This window comes from Anopheles marshallii, chromosome 3 (assembly GCF_943734725.1).
Source record: "Anopheles marshallii chromosome 3, idAnoMarsDA_429_01, whole genome shotgun sequence".
Classification (NCBI taxonomy): domain Eukaryota; kingdom Metazoa; phylum Arthropoda; class Insecta; order Diptera; family Culicidae; genus Anopheles; species Anopheles marshallii.
This window is the reverse complement of record NC_071327.1, coordinates 51899657-51919371: the sequence shown is the minus strand read 5'-3', so window position 1 is coordinate 51919371 and position 19715 is coordinate 51899657. Positions and strand designations below refer to the sequence as shown.

The 19715-nt window shown below is 40.2% G+C and overlaps 1 protein-coding gene across 1 annotated transcript in view; it reads left to right on the top strand.

Annotated features, from left to right (window-relative positions):
- LOC128712791 (collagen alpha-1(XVIII) chain) overlaps positions 1-19715 on the top strand; it is a 139244-nt gene that overhangs the window by 111907 nt on the left and 7622 nt on the right. The window contains exons 19-21 of the mRNA XM_053807664.1: positions 4721-4846; positions 7582-7608; positions 12405-12535. Of these exons, the coding sequence (XP_053663639.1) occupies positions 4721-4846; positions 7582-7608; positions 12405-12535 (284 nt within the window). The remainder of the gene's footprint in view (positions 1-4720; positions 4847-7581; positions 7609-12404; positions 12536-19715) is intronic.

Here is a 19715-nt window from a genome sequence, read left to right as displayed (position 1 = left end):
TGCGGCTTTAGGAACTTTTTTTTGTTGCTGTCACCCTGCAAAATAGACAGTGTTGAGGTCTGCCACATTATACCACATCAATACTTGTCTACTCAATGAGCCAGGACAAGCCAACCTGACACCGGGTCATGTAGAGAGTTTAATTGATAAACCGTCTGTCACAGTGTGGATTTGGTAATGTTCCTTTCGATACTTTAACCACATCGTCCCCATCCTCCAAACCGCGCTTCTTCCTACAGCACATTGCAACAATGATACCCGACAGCGAAACAATCGATCTAAACAGTTAATTTAAGTTTAATATTGTATCAAAATAACCGAAAGCGAAACACCATTAGCGCTTAATGATTCGCGGAAAAACAGCCACCATTGTTGAAGCATCCTTACCGCTTAATCATTGCATTACCGGTGACGGGACAGTTTGCATTATTTTGCACATGCTGGAATGTGAAGCATAATTAAATTTGCTTTTATTTGCATCACCTGAAAGTGTACCGGAACCGGCTGGGACAGTATGGCCATTTTTTTTTTTTTTTTGTTATTATCACTCTACTCACTCTTCCTTATGGACTTATTTTACCGCCAATAATAACTCATCCCACAAACTCGTCAATGCTTTGGACTTCGTGGTCCGGGGTTCCGGATACGCGTAGACAACGCATTGCAAAATCACAAAACCAAAAACTGCGTAAGAGCGGTTCAGCCCGTCCCAAGCGGGACAAGTGCATTTTTCCCCCAACCCGAGTGGATTGGAAATAAATGAAAATGAATCTGACAAAGCATAAAAATAGCACACGAGCCCGAAAGTGGTTGGCAAGATGGCACTTCCACGAGACGGAGAATCATCGTTTTGATATGAATAAAGTACGTAATTCAATTGCAAAACATTTCATTGCAAGTGGGGCACTGTACTGGGAACGAACGGTAGAAAATCAAATAAAAAACGCATCCACCGTGTGGTTTCGATGCGGGCGGAGGATCGCATTCGCAGCAAAACAAACGCAACAAACGAACTCCGCATGCAACCGACGGAAGATTGAGTTACTATATTATTGAAGTAGAGTAGCAATTTCACACGGGTGTACTCTTTTCAATTCAATTCATTCGGTTTTTATACCCATTTTGGTTAAGCTCACTTTTATTTTGTTACATGAGTGTGTGCTGTGTACTCTTATTGTGGTGTAATGAAAGGAATTCAGCTTTTCGATTTCTTTTTTTATTTTGCTTCGTTGCAATTAATAGTTTATACATTGGAATATTATATTTTATTTTTGAGCAGGTATTTATGTTTAAAACCCTTACGGATGTTAAAGGTTAATGATCATCGGAATTGTTAATGTGTTTAACACAAAAAAGCTACACAAATTTTAAAATATGTTCATTGTATACTGCAATTGTTTTTTTTTTAATTTATTTTATGTTTCGAAAATTCAATAAAACCCTTGTACAGGAAATTAAACTGTTGTTAAGCGCACATGTCCAGCAGATGAGAATGAGTTTGAGCCAACAGCAGTAAGAACCGAATAGTTTTTACCATTACTATTTATTAAGATTAAATTTGAATTCAGTAGAAAAGTCCTACGAAAGTATTCCTACGAATACTTTTGAGCATTTGTTCTAATTCGACACATTAAAATTTCCCCTTTATAAGGAGCGATTAAGATTACCATTAGTATTATATTCGTAAGATTAGATTTTGCGTATTTTATGATTGTTTCCATTTCATCCCTTATAACACTTATCCGTCTTCCATAACACACCTTCAAAGTTATACCCAGTGTACAGCTTGACCACAGGACATACGGCACAAATGGCTGTCATGCATCCGTCGAAAAAAAAACATAATTAATTTCCTCCTAATTTGCAATGAAGATGAAAGCTACATTTGTTCCCCAACTGTATCGCTTTTCAGACTGGTTGGTCATATTTTCGCCACTAATCCTCTCAGTCTGCAGCCCGGAGAACACTAATTAACAGGTCTCTCCGTGCTCCAGCACATGAAACAACCACAAGCAGCCGTATATATGCGCACGACAGGAGATTAACTGTGCTCGCAGATGAAAGATCATGCTGCACATCCTTTCGGGTGTATACTTTGCTCATCGTGGATTCAGTGAAACTTGCATTACATGCTCGCACCAAACACGGCATGCATAGTGCTTGCTTTCCGCTGTGGACCAAAACAAATGGATTTAAAATCCTCTTTGCAATGGGCGCTTCAACGGGAAAGCTTCCATTTATAGATCAACTAAGTCTTTTTTATTCTTCTCATTCTCACTAGCCGGAAATTCGCTCGCTGACAAGAAAATCATAAACCTCCAATTTGTGCAGGTTCTGGGTATTTCGCTCCCTCCTGCAAGGAAAAAAATATGATTGCGCGTAAACCGGAGCAAATTTTCGTCCAAGTGCAATGGCCAAAGGCAACACAAGGGAAAAACTGTTTGTAACGTACAACCATCGGAGCATGATTGTACATTTTGTCTCCTGCATAACCTCCCTTCCACGGGAAAAATGTAGTGCAAATGTGCATTTCAAACAATATAAAAATTGCCAAAGAAAACAAAGAGCACAAGAAAAATGGCGCTGGTACAATGCACGGCCAAAGTTCGGAGCTTCCAGTTACATCTGTTTTTTTTTTTTTTTGTTTTTCGCATTTTACATATTCCATTTACTGAGAACAATAGAATGGACGGAAGAGAATGCAAATTTATTTTTATAATCTTTAAAATCACATTCATTCCAAAGCAGACTCGAGGACGAATTGCGGAGCAAGTATAGCCGAAGCACAGAAACCAAAAACATTTGTCAACGAACATTCTGATTCCCAGAAGTGGTTTCCCATGTATGAAAAATTTATAGACAACGGTTCGTCGTGCTTTCCCCATTTAACTTTTTGTTTCAATTTGTTTTTCTTGTCATTTAACTATTGAATAAGGTATCATTCTTTTGATACGTATGTGAAGGAAAATTTTAACATCGCGGACATTCTGCCCAAATTTCAACTACATTTGAATATTATACAATCACCCATCGGATTTAACTAATAGTTCTGATAACAAAACTCTGCCACGAAGCACGATGTCTTGTTCTACATGGATGGCAATGTTTGGTCCGGGTATCGGGTGCGTTGGCGACCGCCAGATTTCTTTCTCATTCTTTTGTGAATAATAATCTTGGCAAGAGAAATGTCGTCGCCGAAAGTTCCAATCAAAGGATTGGAACTTGTAATGCTTGGAAAGATAAACTCAAAATTTCGAAGCTGCGACCTTCATAAAGAACCAAGTTTGGATTTAACCGAGTCTGAGCACATTATCCCTATTATACAGAGAAACCAACAAGAGATGAACTCGTGAGAGATGAGTGAACGATCAAAGTTATGAAAACGATAGAAAAATTCTGACCTTGAACGTAGTATTAATTCCAATAATTCCTAGCCACTAAAGTTACGGGCCCGAGATAACAATTCTGAGAGAACCTTGACCGGAGTATCTAATCCAATAATTCCGCAACAACAATGAAAAGCATAAGTATTGTCTATTAAGCATAAAGAAACGAAGATCCCCAAGCCAAAAACTAAACTTAAATCAATAGATAAGATGAGCAAAACTTGAGCAGTGAATGTGCGATAGTTACAAAAATTATTGTGGGATCGATTGATTTTCCGGAATTATTAGCTAAATTCAATTTTAACATGCCTGCTCGTACTTGAAGATGCTAAACCTTTATAAACTGATCAATTCAGACTGATCAGCCTATCCTGATAATGATCTAATGATTGGTGTGGCTTTAAAGTTTAATCGAAAATGTGACTCTTTTGATTGATTGAGACTCTTAATGGTTTTAAATCAGTAATTGCGCCACTATATGTATGTTTCTGTTCTGATTTTTTGCTTGTCACGTAAGTATGTTAAAAGTGAAAAGTGACAAGGCCGCTTGTTGGGAAATCAATATCGCTTTAAGTATACCAAAATACAATTTTTAAGTAATTCAAATCTTTACGCAGGCAGTACTCTAGATAGAATACCTTTTCTATGTTCATGCCATTGCTTTATCGAAACAATTCGCAGAACTAATAATGCAACTGCTCGAGATCAGTAATGTACTCGCTAAGCATTGTTTAGTGCTCTCAAAAAGGTAATAACAAAACAATAGCAAAACGTACACACTAGTGAATGAGATGGGTGGTTTTCCAGTTCCTCCCTTTCAGGCACAACATTGACATACTGCAGACAGCAATGGCCGATCGTGGCGATAGCAGGGAACCATTCACAATGAAACTTTGCACTTTGGACAAGTCAAACAAACAGGCCAATTACTGCTACTGCCGGTTGGTGAATAATTCATGCGCCTATAAACAACATGGAAACCATATTAGTCGTGACAGTTTCCCGGTTTGCCTTACCTACGCCACACCGTTCCATCCATGATGCTGCGAATGCGAAAGCTTCGCGGAGCAAATCGTTCTCTAATCAAGTGGTTGCGATCGGGTGACCGTTGACCCGTTCTGTACCGATAAATATTTTACATAAATAAATAAACTGTTTTGATTCGATTTCCGTCGGTAGTGAAGCGCCAACCCTCAAACTCCCCTCAAACCCCCCCACCTGTGAAAGTTTTTCCCCATGCACACAAAACAGCGTTGATTGACCCATGTAACGGATTGGTTGTTTTCGCTTGGTAATATTATTGTTAAACAACTTTTTCAATCCTCCATTTGCAGCTAGGAACAATAGTGCCAATTGCAACGGTTCCACCACCCACCACCACCATCGTACCACCGCAGCGTTCCGATCTGCAGGCATCGAATCTCATCCACAACCTTCCACAACCGGGCGACGGCTCAGTGGTAAGTTCTGATGTACTGTTTAATGGTTATTTACAGCAGCTTTGAAAAGTTTGACAAAACCATACTAATAGACTAATATCACTAATAACATCACAGGAAAATTACCCAGATTAGTAATGAAACTACCAGTCTACTTAAACTCAAACAAAAACGAGACTAATTAACGATTACTTTAGACTATTAAACACAGTTTGCTAGAGAAATATTCACAATACGTTACTACATGAGTTACCTTGTTTGTTTCAAGTTCAACAAATCGTTCAACATAATATCACCAGTATGTGTATGTAACCTGTCTGAATAGAAAACGTTAAGTAAACCCATAATGAAAATAACGAAGCTATTTATCTAATCAACATAGTATCTTAATGCTCTTTGAGCTACGGGGATAAGACATAAGAAAACCAATGCGATCATGCAGCTCGTTTGCTCAGGGAAGTTTTGCTCCGGGTGCTTCGAGTGCACTCATTTTTATACAATTTCCCCGCAATTGATGCTCATTTCAGAAAATCCGGTCTACTGTGATTGATTGTAACAAGTTGAAATGTCAATCACGGCGGCGTATCAACGGCCAATTCAAAACAAGCTAAGCTCAAATCAAAAGTTGTGAACGGTGTTCTTGGGTTTCATACATTTTCCTTTTTCCGAAAAACCGAGTATTAAAATTAAACGAACTAGTTGCATGATCGCGCTGAAGAACATAATCGTAGAGTTACTTGAAATTGCTTTGCAAACAGCATAGAACACGTAAGACAAACACATTTTCAAACAAACCTATTGAATATAGTTAGACAACTAGCTGTCGTCTAACTCTCTTTTCATTTGTCCTACATTCTACCAATTTGACAGCTGTCGATAACAGGACCGCCATGTTAGGGTCTCATACAATCTTGAACTTTACAGCTTTTATAGAATTTTTAATCTTCGCATTTATACATTTTTGCGAGTACTTTAAGCCCGATTTGCGTTTACACTAGTTGAACAGTTTTGTAAACCATTATCCTGTATGGCTAGTATTCCCACAGAAACGAAAACGGATTAACCACACACATGTCAAAATGCATCAATGCATTCGTGTTTTCTGTGTTATTCCCCCGTTCCATTCAACTTCAAAATGTGCGATTTTTATGTGCAACCGCTCATCGTTTTCGACAACCCAAACAAAAGATGCATCAAAATGGCACAAACAAAACATTTGTGTCGCCGTGTGCACAAAACCGTTTCATCGCACAAAGGCAAAAATACGGAACAGAAAACAATTCATTTTCAGCATGTCCCGGAAGCTGACTGTCCTCACACACAAATTCACATACACACCCTCGCATTTAACTACAGTGGGCAGTATAACGGAAAATTTATTGTGCAATCGCTGTCATTGGAATTTATGTTCCATTTTTGCTGGAATAATAATCCAATATTTATAATTTAAAACGGCTCTTCATTATACTATGGTTCTCACGCGAATGCTCCGGTCGAATTTGTTACTTGCGCTTTTGTGTGTTTTCTCTGCTGTGTGATGGGAAACGGGTGCGATAAAGAGATGGAATAGAGCTGGGCTTTGTTTGGTTTGTTTATTCATTGTATATTAGCCGTTTTTTTCTATTATCAAGCTGGTTAGAACCACCATGGAAGTCGTCTATCAGGGATAGGCAACATTATATGTTGCGTAGAATTATTAATTTAAACCGCTTCCATTGTACCGCTTTAATGTTTGCAGTTTTTTTTAAACAGTTAGATTTAATGTTTTTAATATTACAAACTTATTAAAACACCAGTTGTACACCCCTGATTCAAACCATCGCAAAAAGAAATAAACATATTTTCCAAGTGCGCTGCTAGACAAGGCGCTCACCGGTACCATTAAGCTCTGCCTTGTTGAGCAGTTTGTAAATAAAAATTACATTCTTTTCTTTTCGAGTGCCCATTCGTTTCGTTAAAATGCAAAGCACAGCGTTTGCCCTGTACAATTTGCCCTTATTCCTGCCCATGGTGATCGTGACCGGGAGACATCCTTCAGCGGACACCAACGCTCTTGCTCATGCTTGTGTGTGTGTATGTGCCAAACTCGCACACACGACCGATAAGCCGGAATAATATTTTGATATTTTTGGGTCGTATATTTCGCGTGTGGTGAGTGTCTCACCAGCATGCCTCACTTTGCTGTGTAAGAATTGTGCCCACATAAACAAGTAAACCACAACATATCCTCCTCCCTGGGGGTAAAAGCTTTCCGTCCGTTCGCGAGTAAACAGATGATCCTGTTTCGCACTAAATTTCTTTACCAACACAAATATAATAGGGAATACTATATCATACTTCCGTTCAATCCTTTAAAACCCCGCAGAAAGGGTTGCTTTGGACAACCTGAACTAAACCGACTTGTACCTTTTTAACTAATCCATTGTCTTCTTTCCTTTCTTTCCGTTCTGCTTCCATCTGGCCGTGGCTTACATCATCTTCGTAATCGTACCACTAACCCATCCATCTGTGACACATCCTAACCACGAATAAAAATTGTTCTAACTAACGAACGCGGTAACTTAACGCCCGACAACGAAACCCATCATGGCACACACTGCGAATAAAACAACGACTTCACTTCAACGGCATACCTATAATAACAACAAACTAACTGCATAAATGTATACGATGGAAATAAAAACCCTCACCTTCAACAACATCATCGTCTCCGTTGGCTGTCATCGCTCAACGTTGCTTCCGTGGTGGTACCACAGTTCACCGCCACGCCGGAGTATGAGTCGGTAAATATTTTCCCAAGATGATTCCCTTTTTTCCGGGGTTTGCGTGTGCTAGGCACGGTGTCTTCTGTTCGTGCTTTATGTTCCACCCCTTTGCTACTCTCTTCCACTAAATTTATCCCGCAAACAGGGGGACCTCAAGTGTTCGCAAAATATTTTCCTCCCCTGTGTTGTGAGTGTTGTTTCTCTCATCCGAACTGTGACTTGTTCGCCGATTACTTGTCGATTTCGTACCACTACTCTACTTTTTTTTTGTTTCTTCATTCGATTGTTTCCTTCGTGGAGTAGAGCTACCCCATCCAGCAGAGCTTTGGCGTTCGTTTCTTGACTGCCTTGACTTGGCTTTATTTATTCAAGCATCCATTTTTCGATATTATCTCACCAGCGTACGACGATGAACAACCAGGCGCTTCCATTTTGCTACTCGTTGTTTTTTGCCTTTGTCTTATTTACTCTCGCCAGCGTTCGGACGTTCCTTCGTTGGCTCGAAGCTGAATAATAGCATTATGCCCCCCGGTGGTCGTGATTATTGCCGTTCGCTTTCTGTTTGATTAGTTTGCACGGGCTTGCACCATGCCGCGTTGTGCTTCCCGCCCCCTTATAGCAGTACGATTTACACGCTTCCCAACGGTCAACATGCGCCCGAAAGGTTAGTTTCAACCGCGCTTTGCTGCACAAAACATTCCTTACACTTCGATGAACTTTTCGCAAATATTTAATGAAATATACGCGATACATCAACGAACGAGAAATGGAGGCGCCCAGTACTTCATCTCTACCAGCGGCCAGGCGGCTCCATGCAAAATGCATTGTTCATCCTCAGGGCAAAAGCGGGAGAAGAATTCAGCGCACTTAAATTAGCTTTAAATAAATCTCCTCTTCGTTCGAGATTATTAGAAAAGTGGAATGCTTTATGTTCGTGTATTTGTTAGGGCCAACCGAGTGAGGTTGGCTTAAGCATTTCCAGCAATGCACAAGTCGATGAATCCGGGCAAGTGTGTGCCGCCCATTAGATGGATTAAGTAGACAAGCAAAAAAGCAAACAAACCGAAAAAAACACACACACACACAAACACAAGAATAAAGAGACAAAAATAAACCCCCCCTAGAAATCCCGGAAGCTAATGCTGACCTGTAGCTGGTGGATTCATTTCGTTTGCCATTTCTTGTGCGTCATTGCTCCATTTCCTTTCTGCGCTTCTACGGGATTCGGTTGATTGCCAACATCCTCTTTGGAAGTAGTCTAGCGCGTCCACCACTGAAAGACAATCAGTGCAGCGCAAAGATCATTTCGCTACCTTCAGGCACACGATCTGGAGCGCTGAGGAAGCTGCCACACAATCCGAATGATATTGAGCAGAAAAATGGCGGCAAACTCCACTTGCCTGGTACGATTTGTACCAGCGGTATCGTTCCTCCCTTCACGGCCCGCAACATTTATTACCATCGTAATTTATGATAATAATCGTAATTTTATAACCGAAATCGTGTACCGTATTTCGTATTGCTTTACGCGATGCTCCACTACGAGTGGCTATTCGGGGTGGTGGTGTACAATTTTTCGAAACCCATAGACCACTTCTCCGTAGAAGTAGTACGTTTCCCCACAGTTGGACGTTCACATCGTTCCGGGGTGCTGTTGCTGACGATGATAGGCGATTAAGGGATGATTTATTTTCTCCCTTTCTACGAAACAGATAAAGTACCGGGAGATGATTACCTTTCCACCAGACGAGAGCGGATGATTACAACGCAATGCAGCGTTTAAGCACACGGCAAAACATCCGTGTGTGTGTGTGTTCGTTTTGTGTTAAATAATCGATTACTGTTATTCCTTTTACACATTTCATTTCATTCAAAAGCAATCCACAATGCGACATTATTAAAGGAGGGTAACCGACCACCCCCGAAGACCTCGAAATGATTCAACCGTGCTTGACGCATAATTGAAAATGAGCAATTACCCATTGACACGCGCAGTGAAACGAGTGGTGGACCTTTTGTTTTTTGTTTGTAGCCCAGATTCGTAAACCCTTACACCACGCCGTACTAGAAGAATGGATGTAATTTTCAGTTTCAGTTTTAATTAAATGCGATTTCATTACTGAACTCCACCCTGCCATTGTGGGATTGTGATCTCAATTTTCAATTCCCGGTGACAAACATCATTAACCCGTTCTCAATGGTTGACTGTCGCAACGAAACGAAAGAGCAATCTTACCCTTTGACAAAGGGCAAGGTCCCCAAAGGCTAGTGTGCGAATCAAATCGTATAATACCAGTGGTTCTGCAAGTCAAATACACGATCATTTAATGAGCGACAATTTTACACATAATTCTCACAACAAGTTGATTAATAGTTAGATAATTGCATAATTACTGACCTTCCCGCTTACTTAGGGCACTTTTTCCATGACCAATTCGTGTAAGCTCTGTAAAGCTGTTGTTAGTTTGCACATTGGATTGTTGTATCCGCTAGTCTACAGCTAATCAACATTTTCTATGAACACACATTTTCCATATAGTTTATCAGTTTTTGCTCAATTTTCAAAGTGGGCTGTTTCAATGAGCAATCCAACCCTTTTGGCAATTAGCCAACGGGAAGTTAATGAAGCTGAAACAAAAACTGTACATTAGACAATTATTTAGCGAATTTTTAGTTTATTTATTTTCGAATACCAACTGCTAAATTAGTTTTGTAAAAAAAAGTCAATCTTTATTCCCATCAAAGGATTTATACGGATTTGCCTTCAAATCGAAGCAATAGCACATTGAAAATGACAGCCATAGCAGCACTGCATACTTGCAGGTGCATCCCATATCGTCCATAACAACCAAACAGTTTCTTCGCCATGGTGGTGGATGTTTTTGTTAATAGACTTTTTAAAGAAGAAAATATCAAAATTTGCTTAAACAAGCATGTATTTACACACAACAAATACAAATAAGAAAATATTTAAAGATCAATTGCAAGGCGGCGCGACCGGCTTATCATTCGTCATTGATCTTCGCTGATGTTATGGCTGGTATTATTCTGGAAAATTACGGTTTGCTGCAATTAAACTGTGAACGAGTCATAACTTATTTTAATTTGCGTAAGAACGGCTGGGCCGTATATTTTAAAAGATTTGAAAACTGGTACAATTTTGCTTGAGTTTAATTTTTTGGGCAGAAGAATGCGTTTAAGTGAATTTAGATACAAAACTATCTTATCTTAGGGCCATAAGTCGAATGTCGAAGTATTACTATAGTCCGACATCATTTATGTGTTACGGCAAGCTTGAATGTTCATATTAAAATAAGAGCCTATTTCCCTTTATAATAAAAGTAACAATTGTTAACTAAAAATATTTCGTATTGTTCGACTTGTTGTTTTTTTTTCATTTTATAGTTGCAAAACGCTTAGCAAAAGCTACTATTTTACGTAAATAACATATAAAAATCACATTAAAACATAAATTAATTTATCATTAAACAATATTAAAATCTGTAATTAAAACTATTCCCCTTAACACCTTAAATAACAACAATTCATGATCTTTTTTTTATAAATTTGAAGTTTCATCTGCAAAAAAAAGTTCAAAAAATAGATATTTAATTATTTGAATCATGAAACCGCGCAAGCTTTGAATTATTGTCAACAAATTTAAAAGGATTGCTAAAATGACACAAATTTCCTTCTCATCGCAAATGTAATTTTGATTAAACATCCTGGCTTACATGAATCTCAAAACCAAATCGTAATGATGATTTTATAAAAACCGTCTGTAATTAAATTATAATCCAAATCAAACTGCTAACAATAGAGCATCGTTAAAAACGTTCCAATCCTTAACGAAATGTTCGACCCCCGTTTTACCGCACCGATTCGTCTCCATCGTCCTACGCTTGTCCTACGCAAAACAACAATTTGCTACCGTTGCCACATTTTTCATCTCACCAGCGGGTCACTTTGCACCGTTCCTTGCGAAACAGAATCGGTTCCTAATTTTGATTTCTCCAGTACCAAATCCACGCTCTTTCGCTTAGGTCAGACTAAGTGATGAGCCCGGTCACGGGGTGCCCCATTATGATTGAAGCTGCAAAACGTTCGGATCGATTGAATTGGCTGAAATGCTGATTGCTCTTATCCACCCAGAACGGTTCGGTCAATTTTCATCCAGTTGCAAACAGTGGAAAGACGCGGACAGTGCGGTGGGTGCTATTTGTGTTCTGCCACGTCTTGCCCTTTTCCTGCGTTTCCTATTACACCCCTACGCCAAGTTGTCAAGTTTTACCCTGACGTTCGTTTTAAAATCTTTATTTTTATGATAATTTGATTATTTCCTCGAAACATGCTCCGAAGGCACACTGACGGCGAGAGAGTAAAGTGGAACGGAATTCTATTCCATTTTTAAGAAGGAAAAAGTTTTTTTTTTTTTTGTCTCCATTCCTATCTACCATTTTCGTTTTATTTGCATTGCTGAGTCCTTGATTTCCTCCTACAATTGTGCCGCATTCTTCCCAGTAAGCGAATGATTGCCTATTCGAGGTGTTTTTCTTGCACACTTTCCACGAAAATGCTACAGCTCAAGAGCCACCTCGATGGCAAGTTCTCCAATCGTCCGTTTTCTGCGTCTTCACACTGGAGTCTTCGCTTTATTTGTCTACAACTATTCGCTGCGTTGCAATCGCGTTTTCTGACTTAATTTGCTGGCCTTTCGGTCAATTGCTGTGTACTTGCGACCCTGTGTTTGTGTGAGGATTCTTTTTTTTCTAATTCCTACTCTCACTCCTCTCTTTCTATTCACCACGTTTCAGTTGCGGATGGCAGCACTTAACGAACCGTACCCGGGCGACATGCAGGGCATCCGTGGCGCGGACTTCGCCTGCTATCGACAAGCCCGCCGAGCCGGTCTCCTGGGAACGTTTAGGGCTTTCCTTTCGTCGAGGTAAGTGTGTCCATTTCCTTTCGCACCAACCATCCTTGTTCACACAGCTCGGACAAAACGTTTGAGAAATGCTGCTTCGCACTCCCACGACGCCGGTGTGTTTGTTTTTCCATCGCGCGAAACTAAATTCGTTCGCCAATCTGTGCTGGATTTGGATCTGCTCCAAAATCGGCACAGAAACTTCTAACGCAATCACATCGAGAGCATCGAAATCCCTGGGAGGGCGTTCGTACCTCCGGGGGCGGAATCTCCCTGCTGGACGCTAAATCACGTAAATCAAATAAAATCCGCACGCCCGCCAGTTGGAATGTGTGTGAGTGGGCGATTTTAGCGTCAATGTCGTTTATTTTGAAATGGTTCTCTCAGTCTGTTTGTTTCCTTTCTTTCACATCTGTTCAATCGTCTTGTGTGAACTCGAAAGCTCAACGAGGCTAAACTTAAACACCACTTCATAGCTTAATGCCGCGAATCAAGTGAACCATGGCTGTACTTGTGTGAATGACTTTATTCCATTTTTTCGCTTATTTTAAGAAGAGGTATATCAGATCATTGGTACGAATTACCATCATTTGTGTATTGGTATGCGCGAGGGTTGAAACGAAACAATGTTCGAAATGCGTAAAACAATCTACAACATTCTTCACCGTGGACCAATCACATTTATCCACATGCCTACTGCCATTCAAAAAGCCTACCAACATTCATAGAAGCAATGGTTTGACACTGTCGTACGGCTAAACATAGTTTAGGTCGTTTTATTTACACGAAGTAATACTGTTTGACAGAAATTACGCCTACAAAGGCATTTCATTAATCAATCGAATGCCTTCGTGTCAAATTCTTCAGGCGCAGTAATGAGTGAAATAAAGTAGTTACTCGTACTGTAGCTATTGTTAATTAGCGAACGAATTTCCATTTTCAATTGTATTGAAGGTTTAAAAATTGTATTGGAGGCACAACATTCTTGTCTTTCCTCGACCGATCCTGCCGATTAAATCCGAGCCACCAGGACACCACCGGGCCGGGAAAAGCGGTCAATCTCGTATATATTGAGATTTTTTTCTTTTTCATAACTGAGAATTTATGAAATTTTTATGCAAAAAACACTAAAAATAACTCAACTATGAAAACTAAACACTTTATTTTGAAATGTTTTGGAAATAGGTAATTCAATTCATGTGATAACTACACTCGTTCTATCAGCCGTCAGATACCAGGCGTCTCCATTATATTCTCGCCACTAATTGTTAATAACCGGGCGTCTCCATCCACATTGCGATCGACGTTGACGTTTATTATAAGTATCACAGGCATCCTTGGATTTTGTTTTATCCCGGCAGTTTTATCCATATGAAATCTTTTCATATTTTTTTTGTGTGAATTGTTAATTAAACGTTTTTTTAATTGTTTTCAACTTAATTCCCTCCGTTTTACTCAAACCATGTGTCTATGATGGCTACATTACATTTATTAGTTTTATCTGAAATTATGTTATATTTAAAATTGCAAAACCCTCTTCAACTAATTATAGCTTACTATCAACGTACTACTCTTTGACAATTAACGAAACTACATCCAAACATAGTATACATTCTTGAGAAAAGACACATGTTTAAATCTTAACACTACATGCTTAACAGATCTGAACTTGCTATTTGAACTTCATTTACCTGTAGCTGAACTGTTCCGTGTCCGGGGCTTAAGCCGAATGAGATTTTGCTACAAGTTCTGTCAAGTGAAATTGACATAAATCCGACTTCAAAGAATAAACCAATAGCCAGAAATGCAAAAAATCATATGTTTTGACATTTTAATATAAAATTAAGTAATGCTTCAAGAAATTCAACTAATGATTGTTATTCTCATTTGCTCAAGTGTCATCAGCTTCTTTCAATAAGTTTTTTTTTTAATTTACAATTTCTTTGAAAAATCCTCGGTTGGCAGCTGGAAGATAAAGCGCTTTTCTTAAGATAAAATCGCTCCGATGAAAATCTTATTTTAAGCTTCTGAAAGAGTTCCTACCCTCAATCAAAATTTTTGAAACAATGTATGAACAACGCTGCAGAATCCGCTACATTTTAATTAGAATACGCTTGCGATACGAAAAACTCATCCTACACAAAAAAGAAGACATTCCATTCAATTTACTCACTATCGCCGTCCACATGTCCACATTCCAGCTAAAACAAATTCACAAAATAATGCCAAACACACACACGCTCATTTAACGCCATAGTAACCACAGTTAAATTGTGAACATTAACTAGATTAACACAGCGCACAATATCAATAACCGGCTAATTTCTTTTTTTCCTGATGCGGATGATAATCCCACCGTAATGCTACGATGCGAGCCGTAAATGTATTTTAATCCTTCACCAATTTACGGCTTTTTTGTGTGCTTTTTTTTGCTCACCCACTTATATTTGCACAGAGGCAAAAGATAACGGTGGGAGAATAATCCAGGAAAATGAACCGGGAAAACTCATTCTTCTAATTAAACTTCAACGCATTGTTGGTGTTGCCCGGTGTTAGCCGCATGCTGTCGATCAAGCTGCGCCCATACTACTCCCCCGACCGGAAGAGAAAATACATATTAAGCTGGGTAGAAAAAGCCAGCTCAACTTTTTCCAAACCTGCCCCACTGGAATCCTTTTCTCTCCCACTCCCGTGGGTCGTTTTTCGACAGCTACAAGTACAAAACAGCAGCAAAAACGATCAACGCAGCGAGCCGAGTACGGGAACGGATGAGATTTCCCTATCGACCGAACCAAACCCGGCACCTAATTAATCAACGGACCGGTTTTGGGTACGGTTACTGCCGCCCGCTGAGTAGTTGTTCCTTTTTTTTTTTGCTTTGCTCCAAACGGATAAAATGATCCGCTAACTTTCGTTCCGAAAGTTACATTTGCTCACCGAATAATCTCACCGCAGCTTCAATTCAAAAGCTATTCAAATTCGTTTTAAAATTTGCAACATTTGTGTGAAATTTCAATTAAACTCATTTACCATTTCCCAGTGCCTTCGAATCTCATTGCGAATGTCATCCGTTTTCATCTATTTAGACCCACTCTCGTTCGCTCACAGTTAGATTTAACTTTTCCTCTAAACAGAGCACATTATTTAACACACTGTTTTCCCATGCGACGCACAACAATAAACTTTCACTGCAACAAAATGTTAATCACTCGACTCGGTGGGTCGGGGAAACAAAGTCGGCACCATTTCCGCCACCGCCACCAAAGCCGGCACCCAAACAGCCAAATAGTGTCGAATGTAATTCCCTCCCTTCTTTCGGGAGGTATTTTTCGGAAAATTGAAAACGTGAGATAAGGGACCCCGCTACCCCTTGGCCGCGACCACCCGGTTTCCCGTCTCAAATCGTCCACGCGAGAAACTTACGCTAAAATTAGCGAATATTTTGCATTACCGAGCAGAAACGTTCGTTCCGTGTGGGACGACAACCCACAGTGTCACGTTTAGTTTAGTTGCTGCTGGGAAATGGTGGGAAAAACAGATTTAAATACCGCCCCCTTCCCCCTCCAAACATACACACGTGCAAAAAACCCCCTGCCAAGTCAAGCTCGTTTCTGCTCGTTCAGCATACGTTTACCAGACGGATAAGCTGTTTTGCAACAACACACGCCCAGTACACCAGCACCAGTACAAACGGTGGCAGGAAGATCGTCCCCAAATAGCAACGGTCCAAGGCAGGACGAGCAGAACAGATTATCCGTCGAATGTGAGCGAAACCAACTGGGCTGGGTGGTTGGTTTTGGCCAATTTTTTTATTATCATTTGCATCCCACAAAAGGAGAAACAGTTTGAATTTATAGACAAAATTCCCACACCCGTAAGTGGTTGGCACTGTGTGCCGAAAACTACCACCACACACACACACGTACCCGGACGGGAGATGAATTGTTTTGCCCATCCCACTAACAACGGGCGAAAACTTTATCCTGCACCAGATCGCACCGATCAGCGATGTGCGCCAAATGAGGTACGGCGAAACGGTACGACGAAACGGTCCCCGGGTACGCTTTCCGCACCGACTCGTCGACACCACACCGGATGGCTTCATTAAGTTTCGGGCTCCGACTGTAGCGCGTGGCGGGTCGGTCTGCACAAATGTGGTCGCTTCTTGCATGGCTGAAATGAATCAAACCACATCAGAAAACGAAATATCAATTCCTGCCAAATGTTCGTCAACCTGCAAGACGTGCCTTTGGAACTTGGAAGGCAAAAACGATGCAATACGATACAATAACTGTGGGCCACATTTTGGTGGGGGGGGTGGGCAATAGCAACGGTTGGTGCAAATAGTATAGCGTGGAAATTGTGGCACCTGGTAAAAGAAAACAGGCACCTATTGAGTGTGGTATTTGGTGGAGCTCACAGTTCCTTGCTAAATTTATTCCTTTTGTGCTAAATTACTTGAAGGGAAATAATTCTTTTCACAACAACGAGGAACAAGGGGAACAACGAGGAACAAGGGATTTCAGGGATCTTATGCCTTCTTCTTAAATGTTTGTTTGCCGATTGCTTAAAAATTGCCATCTGCATAACGATTTTTTATTTTAATTTTGTTTACGAAACTATTCGTAAGGTGACCAAATTTTAAATATCATTTGTGAATGATATAATTGAAATTTCGGTAAAATTTTAAATACCACCCAGCACGTGTTCGAGCCGTTGCCTACATCTAGGCGTAAAACTTGTGTCAGGGTCAAATTGATGTTTGAGCCCTTTTAAATTAAAATTGATTTTTTCGTATTAAAAAGCTTATTTTATTAGATAAAATCTTGCAGCGATAAAATTGAACTGTTTTTTACATTATTTTTGCTGTAGTAATGTATACATTTTTTTAAATAAAATGTCAGTGTTACTTTTTTCTTCTTTACTAGCGCTACTACCTCAAGTGGGTTTTGCCTACCATTTCGTTGATTTAATTTGCCCTTGGCTGCACAATATTTCAGAATTAACTACACGAATTTCTAACAAATTCAACGAAAAGAAAAGTCCTGTAAAATTACCCATGCCATGAATAATCCTAAGCAATATTCACAAAAAATCAAAGAAACCTCTACTCAAAAACTTGCGAAAACCCGGTAGAGTCCTTAAAAATCTATGGAAAATAGGTGCACAATCTTTCGAAAACTGCTAGAAAACCATTCAAACATTGATAAATGCTCTTTTGAATTTTATTTCAAACACTGCTGAGAAAAAAAAACGGTTCCAAATCTAGTACTGACTCCTCCGTTGATTGCGGCTTAGACACCGACCTTGACTCCGGAATACTCCGGATTTAACACCGAAAGTAACACCGGACTAAACACCGAAGCTAACAGTATTCCGGAGTCAAATCCGGCGTCAACTTCTTACTAGGCTTCTCATTTTAAAGTTGAATCTGGTTTTACGGCTTCGGAGCAGATTCAAGAATCCATTCCGGATCTCCCATCGTTAGTTCTATTAAATGCACTACCGTGCCGCCCTGGTGATTCATCAAATACGGTACAAAAAATCTAACAGACGATTTAAATTAAACGAGTTTTGTTGATGCAATACTTTACCACGCTGGTTCAAACATCAATTTAACCCTGGCACAATTTGTACCCCTGCATGTATGTAACTGCTTACTGGACGTTTTTGTACGTCGTCTTCATTAACTCTTTCCAGAGTGGCTTGTTTACGACGAACCTAAACGAAGTATGTAAGAAAATATGTGCTTTTTGTGCCTTAAAAGCAAAAGTTTTAATTAATTTTCACAAAACAGTGCATAAAGTATGTAATTATGCACGAATTGGATTGGTTTATGTTATATTCAACTACTCATTCAACTATTACACTTTTTGAAATAATATCGCTAATTTGTTCAGCTTAAATACACAAAACCACTCGATTCTCTTACAGACAGTCGTATCGTACAGTTGCCTCGTATAAAATTCATTCCAAATCTCGACCAATTGGTTCCGATTGGTAGATTTTAAATAAAAAATGCACACACATAGTTATGCCGACTCACTTTTCGTAAACAAACGATACAACGATCCATGGGAAAATAATTAAAACTGATCCTCTTCGCTTTGCACCACGTTGGAAAGTGCGCATTTCGAACCCATGGCCACGTCGAACATCCATTGAGACGGGTACGGCAGTACCATCTTTCAGCTGTACGATCGATTCGATTTCCACCTACAAACCACCCAAAGCAACACCCCAAAGGGATGCAGCACTTCATTCCTAACGAGGTGTGAAGAGTAAATAAGTATCGGAACCGTTAGGCTGCAGGGCATCGTCGTATATGACCGTACGGGGAGCGATTGTGCCCACTCTCGCACTATCGACAAGGCCGTATTTTATCTGCAAAAACTGACTGACCATAATAAAATTAACACTAACCACAGGGGTCTTCCATTGCACGAAACACATGCCTTTCCACACCACATGTGTGTGTGTGTGTGTGTGTGTGTGTGTGTGTGTGTGTGTGTGTGTGTGTGTGTGTGTGTGTGTGTGTGTGTGTGTGTGTCTTTCACTTGTTTCAGGCAACCGGAAGCCGAACCCAAAGTCCCACTCAACGTCAATCCAATTAGGATGCAATTTTGGGCATCGAACATCGAAACACTTACTACTATTACTACTGCTGCTACCCGTCAGTAACGTATTCAACAACAGGGGTAGGGTTTGCAAATGCGCTGGCCTAGTATCGGATGTGTTGCGACAAAACACAAATTTAAACTACCTGTCCCTCATTCCATTCCCTCACACGAGGACGGTCCATTGCCGTAAGAAATACGCGCGGTTAGAATGTCTCTGGAAGACGCCGCACAGAGATATCGATTGACGTACGGGGATAAAGCGACCACAAAATCAAACCAAACACTCAGCTCATTGGGAATTTGAGAAGAGGAGGAATAACTCGGGTAGATGAGGCAGGGTGGGGAGTAAAACGACATTGGGGTGCATCCACTTGATCGTGGGAACTGCAGCTATGACTGTGCAAGATGAAAATGCAAATTATCTGGCCAACCGACCGATAGACCGACCTGCTCCGGTGCCGGTAGCGGTTTCTCTCGCGATAAAACCCATCCCGCGAGCGCGATTCTTCCGAACGCGGCTTCTCAAGTTTGAATTGATAAGTATGTAGAACCGATGCTGGTTGAGGATGTGCTTCGTGAGG